The sequence below is a fragment of the Capsicum annuum genome, chromosome 1, assembly GCF_002878395.1.
Source record: "Capsicum annuum cultivar UCD-10X-F1 chromosome 1, UCD10Xv1.1, whole genome shotgun sequence".
Taxonomy (NCBI): Eukaryota; Viridiplantae; Streptophyta; class Magnoliopsida; order Solanales; family Solanaceae; genus Capsicum; species Capsicum annuum.
The window spans coordinates 184,698,111-184,704,920 of record NC_061111.1 but is presented as its reverse complement, the minus strand read 5'-3'; the positions used below and the strand labels follow the sequence as shown (position 1 = coordinate 184,704,920).

Here is a 6,810-nt window from a genome sequence, read left to right as displayed (position 1 = left end):
TCAATTAAGTATTTTATTTACTCTTTTTTACTTGTTCTTTTTATTAAAAGTAGATTTTTTTTAGTTGTGCACTTTAACAAATCAAGAGAGATTTATTATATCTTTTTATAATATTATCCCTATCATTTAATAACTACATAAAGTACTAATAATAAAACTTAAATTTTCAAACCATAATTAATACATTAATTTTGAAAATACACCCCTAATAATTCTAGAAGGAATTGTTAAGTCAACATTAATCTAAGTAAAAAAGAAATCTAGAGAGTATAATATGAAGAATAAAAATGTATGTAAAGATATATGTCACATATATTCATTAAATTGTATGGGTCATGGGTAAGGGTGTCTGGGCTGGGATACGGGGGTTGCTAAACTAAAAGGTACTTTTAATACAGTGTAGACGATACTAGTACTAGTTACAAGAATGAAATCTAAGTTGTTAGAAAGGGAAAAGAAAATTTCAAAAATCTTTAAACAGTAAATTTCGTGCACACTGTCCTTTTCCCTCTCCCCATAATCATGGCCAACACTCTTTAAAAAGAGCTACCTCCTCTTCCCATGACTATCCGTTCCATTCTCAACTTCCTTCACTTGTCTCATCCAAAAAAATAAAAAATGTCTTCTTCTTCTTCCACACCAATATCATCAGATAATAATAACCAATTACCATTTGGCATGTTCGAACCAATTCGCACACCAACAGGCTATTCTTGGTTACAACGTAACACAGCCATATGCCAATCTAGTGAGAAGCGAGGCCGCCGTAAGCAGGCCGAGCCTGGGCGATTCCTTGGGGTGAGACGGAGGCCGTGGGGTCGTTATGCGGCTGAAATCCGTGACCCCACGACGAAAGAAAGGCATTGGCTTGGGACGTTTGACACGGCTCAAGAAGCTGCTCTGGCTTATGATAGAGCTGCACTTTCTATGAAAGGCACTCAAGCTAGAACCAATTTTATCTACACCTCTGATAGTGCTAATACTAATTTCCCTTCACTTATTTCTCCTTTTGATCATGTCCAAAACATGTTGCAGCCTAATTTATCACACTTCAACTTCAATACTACTCAAAGTAACAACAACATCATCAAGAACAAGAATATCGTCATGACCACGGCCACCACCACCACTACTACCACTTCTGATCATAGTAATGAGTCATCTTCATATGGCTCTTCACCTAATGAGAACAACAGCTTCTTTGTTAATAATAATAATAATAATAATTCAGGTTACTTATTAGATTGCATAGTTCCTGATAGCTGCTTGAAACCACCACCACCACCTTCTTCTACTCCTCGGAGTAAAATGATCAGAACTCTCCAAGAAAACAATGATAATCATCAAAACATAACTACCTTCTATGGTGCAAATGCTATGGACCCTGAGAAATTTTCATTTAACAAATATGGATATTTGGATGAAGAAAAGTACATGTCGTCAACATGGGAAAGTTCTTGTGAGTTATCAGCCATGATGACGAACAACAATATTGGCAACATGAACCAAATGCTGGATGACGTGGGGAATTGCTATTATCCAAACATGGAGAATGCAGTTTTTGATAACAGCAATATTAATAATGATGAGCTGATGATGATGCCTACTGAAACTCCTACTACTACTTCCTCTTCTGTCTATCAACCTTTTGGTGATGTTGAATTTGGATACACTACTCTCTTTTGATATATTTAATTTCCACTGTAATACTATCTATGTACTTTTTTGCCACCCTAATTAATTCCTACTCTCTTTTCTTTTTACGAGATTTTCAGTGTCTCGTCTTAATTAATAGGGAGTCCTATAGTATTTTTGATTTTTTTTCAGTACGTACAAGATATACTAGTTTCTTTGCAGCTAGCTAGCATATTGAAGCAACTGATACATAAGTTGTAATGTAACAAGTATAATATTTAAGTATGGATTTTGTCAAGTATATATATTTCAATATTGTTTTACCTTTTCAGTCGAAGCTTTCAATTTCTCAAAAAGGTTTAATAGCCCAAGAGATTATTTCAAATCCATGCATTATTCCCCGAAGGGCTTGAAACAACATTGACTCCAAGCAACAAACATCATGTTCTTTAACAAGCTTTTCCGTTTCACAATAAAGAAGCACAATATATATTGCAAAACTATGCATGCGTAATACTATATCATACTGAAAATTGATCTAAGTAAATTCGAAAGCACGAAAAAAAAAATTAATTAAGGGCCAGTTTAGACATGCCGGAATGCCCTGTGGAATCATAATTTGAAATCAAATTGATTTGAAGTCAAAGTTTTTTTATCATGTAATTTAAAGTCTCTAAGTTGTATTTTTCCTCATAAACATGAAAATCAAACATGTGAAAACTATCAAAATTTTCTTAGTTCTTTTATAATCTTACTAAATGAGCAAACCATGGTACATAAACAAGAGATCAAAAAATATTAATTAAGACACCACATTGATAAATTGCATATCTCTGTGTTCCTTTGTAAATAAATGTTTGTATTACAAATTCCAATAACACATAATTTGTTATAGAATTACTAGTCCACAATAGTAGTATTTAGTTTTTCACATAATCTCTTCACGTGATATGAACGGTCTTTTCACGCCCAACCTGAGCCTTTTTTAACAAAATTTAAAAATGATGGGTCTTTTTTTTAAACACAAACTTCTGGGTCAACAACATTTTAAAAAATTAAAAATCATGATTTAATTTCAAATTATGTTTTGTTTTTTAAAATCACAATCCCAACTTAGCATCTCAAAATGGCGATTTAGAATCATGACTCCATATTGTATGTCCAAACCCAAGTACTGATTTAGTAAGTCGTGCTAAGCAAAATGACATCAGTACGACGTATGTTCTAGACTTACATGCAATCTCCAATTAGATTTATACAGCAGTTTACTAGTGATCTTGTCCAAGCAACAGCGACTTCTTCAGTATAACAGGGAAAGCTAAATTAAAAGGAAGATCGAGAGAATAATTCAATCCCAAAGATCTGCTTCGATAAATAAAAACATTATCCAAGAAACAACACATTTCCGTAGCCAATGTGGAACGAGAGAGAATATAATGGAGTCGTATGGTTGGTTCGTACTTACTACCTAAACGCACAGTTTTCTTGAATGAATGACATCATATTTCATGGTTTCATAAGTTTCGTATATGTTTTTTGTTTTAGGTGGAACGTTGTAATTCTCTTCCTTAAAACATTGGGTGGTACTGTTTCCATCTCAACATAAAATGTTAGAATTGAAAAAGCTTACTAAAGGTCAAGCTATCTGGGCATGTCTGGTTCAATCGTTTAGCCACTCTTTCTAAGAGGAAGATAGCTTTAGTCTGTATATTTCAGGTGATAATTCCAGATTTCCAAAATAAGACGCATCGAGTGACAAAAGAAGTAAGATAGTTGAAGTGACCAAAAAAAACGAAAAAAGCTCAAATAGAAAAGGAAGATGTTTTTAAATAGTTTTCGAGTCAAGAATTAAAATAGGCCCTGTTTTTCTTAAAAAGTATCAAAATATATCATATTTTTAAAATGACACATAAATATACTTAATTCACATTTTTTGTGAGTTATGCACTTTTACTTAAACGACAGAACAGCAAACGGCGTAACGTTTTTGAAAAATGCATAACTCACAAAAAATGTGAGTTATTCATTTTGTTTTAACACAACTCACAAAAAAAAAGTGAGTTATGTACATAACTCATTTTTTTGTGAGTTATATGTTAAAATTACATAACTCACTTTTTTGTGAGTTATATGTTAAAACACATTTCCACGTTTAACATATAAACAAAAAAAAAAGTGAGTTGCATTAACTCACAAAAAAAGTGGGTTACATTAACTCACAGAAAAAGTGAGTTATACACTTTTCACTTTTAAAAAAAGTGAGCTATAGGGTGTGCAAAAATCGAATCGATCGATAAATCGAATCGATAAAAATGTTATTGATTTATTGTTATTGGGTCATTGGGTTAACAGTTTTTTAATGGTTTTATAAAAAAAAATTATTGGGTTATTGATTCGGTTCGATTTTTTCTTATTGAGTTATTGGGTAAATCGATAACCCAATTAGAATACATACATACATACATTCATACATACATATATATATATATATATATATATATATATATATATATGACTTATTATATATTTATCTTATTTTCTCTTTAATTTCTATAAATTAAGAAACCTATTATTTCAATTGTACAAACACTTAATTTCTCCTAACAACATTTAGTCCAAACTTAAAGATTCTTGTAAATTAAAATACATTATGTAGGATTTTTTGGTTGCAACTAAGATTCATTTTTTTTCATGTTAGTTACTACTATTTCTATTTTATGAGTATTTTCTTATCGGTTAAACCGAAAACCGAACTGTTAAGGACTAAAAACCGATAAACCGAAAATCGATAAAAAATATCTTATTGATTTAGTATATTTAAAAATCGATAAATCGAACCGATAATATATAAAATCGAACCGAACCGACCGATGCACAGCTATACACTTTTCAAACAACACTAAATATAAAATTACTTATTGTATTTATAATTGATTAACAGTTGTTCGTCATGTATTTTTTTAGGTTCTTGAGGAAGAACATTCTATTATACCGGATGAACATTCTGTTATACCGGATGCATCTCATGCACCAAATGATGTTACGAAGGATATACAAGTTATTATTGCATCATCTCATATTTTATTTATTATGAACTTACTTTATATTACGTACTTATGTGTAATTATTTTTTACAGGATCCAATATGTAAGAACAATCGTTAAAAAAGCATTGTGCTGATCCGGTAGCTGCTATTACGAGAAAACAAACAACGAAGGGATGATGATGCTCGTGGAGGGCTTAGACCATACACATCGATACGATTTAGGGCTTGTGGCACATAGTAATGTTACTCATTTAATCATGAAATTAATGATTTATTGTAAAACACTTCTTTGTAAATATATCGTTTTTGTAAATTAATTATGTTACTCATTTTTGTTACTCAATAAGTATTCATTTTTGAAAAGTGAAAAGTGTATAACTCACTTTTTTTGTGAGTTATTCATTTTGTCTTAACAAGTTTTTTGTGAGTTATATGTTAAACATGAAAAGGTGTTTAACATATGACTCACAAAAAATGTAAGTTATGTAATGCTTTGTTGGGTTCGAAATCGAGAGGGAGTCATGCAGAAGCTTATAGTTTGCAAATCAAAACAGCGATAATTCAGATAACAAATAAAAATATACTAAAAAGATATATTATTAATATGGTCCAGTCAAATGACCTACATATGAAAAACTACTAATAAAAAACATAAAATATATTGGGAGAAAATCTCTCCCTAAACAAAGACTTTTAAAGGACTACATTGTGGATGCTATTGTGTTATGGTATGAGAAATGGTTCTTCTATTTATAGAGTTTCAAAACCTTTTCCTCAGGTTAGCCAAATATGAAAAAATTTTATATTTTCCTTTTAGGAAAAGTACAAGTAATTATGATATTGCTTTTATTTTCCTTATAAGAAAAGTAAAACTTAAATTTGGTAAGAAAATCAGGACAAAAACCCTAACAAATCTCCCCTGTTTTGTTTGATTTTCTTGATTTGATCCGTTTCTTCATGTCATATGCATGATTTTGGTTCTTCACATAATCTTCATTACTGTTGCTTGTCATGGTTAAAAATAAAGTTTAAAATATTATGGGTTATAAATTGGTTTAAAAAATATCTTATTTTTACTTTTAAGGATGCAGCAGCAGATGTTAAAAATATGCTCTAAACCCCTTCTCTACGTGTAGGTAGACATACATCTTCATTATCATCAAATTGATTGTAAATTGATTTGAATCGTCTTGAACTTGTCTTCAACTTCGTTTTACCAAACCACTGGATTTTTGAACCATAAACTCTGATATCACTTGTTGGGTTTGAAATCGAGAGGACGTCATGCAGAAGCTTATAGTTTGCAAATCAAGACGGTGATAATTCAGATGACAAATAAAAATATACTAAAAAGATATATTATTAATATGGTTCGATCAAATAACCTACATATGAAAAACTAATAATGAAAAACATAAAACCTATTAGGAAAAAATCTCCCCCTAAACAAAGACTCTTAAAGGACTACATTGTGGATGTTATTGTGTTATGGTATGAGAAAAGATTCTTCTATTTATAGAATTCCAAAACATTTCCTCTAAGAAAGAGGTTAGTCAAATATGGAATATGAAAAAGTTTTATATTTCTTTTTTTTAAGAAAAGTACAAGTAATTATGGTATTACTTTTATTTTCATTTTTAAAAAAGTAAAACTTAAATTTAGTAAGAAAATCAAAGCAAAAATTCTGACATGTTTAACATATAACTCACAAAAAAAGTGAGTTGTCACATTTTTTTTTGAGTTGTGCACTTCTCAAAAAGGTTGACGTCGTTTGTTGTTAAGCATATTTATCATTTATGTGTCATTTTAAAAACATTATATATTTTGGTACTTTTTAAAAAAACATGGCCTATTTGGGTTCCGGACTCACAGTTATACTAATTTCTTCCAAAGTAAACATGCTCAATGCTTCGGATAAAGTAGGCACATCACACACCAAGCTCTAAACATATCAACAGTGGCCCGAGTCAGGAGACCTGGTAGATTAAAGAGAAATATTCGACCATGCGCACTGACTTCATTTGAGTGAACTAACGACTTATTTTGCTTCCATTAACAGCAGCTAAAAAGGGAAACCATGACCTATAATAGCAACAAATAAAGATGTAGTTATGAGATGGAGAGAGAGA

At 30.8% G+C, this 6,810-nt stretch overlaps 1 protein-coding gene across 1 annotated transcript; it reads left to right on the top strand.

Moving 5' to 3' along the window:
• Nucleotides 1–405: 405 nt before the first annotated feature.
• LOC107857145 (ethylene-responsive transcription factor ERF086) lies at nucleotides 406–1,729 on the top strand. The gene has a single exon (XM_016702092.2). The coding sequence runs from the start codon at nucleotides 619–621 to the stop codon at nucleotides 1,684–1,686; it is 1,068 nt and encodes a 355-aa protein (XP_016557578.1). The 5' UTR covers nucleotides 406–618; the 3' UTR covers nucleotides 1,687–1,729.
• The last annotated feature ends 5,081 nt before the right edge of the window (nucleotides 1,730–6,810 follow it).

Bases quoted from the DNA above. Each gene is read 5' to 3' on its own strand.
- LOC107857145 (XM_016702092.2), top strand. From the start codon at position 619: ATGTCTTCTTCTTCTTCCACACCAATATCATCAGATAATAATAACCAA.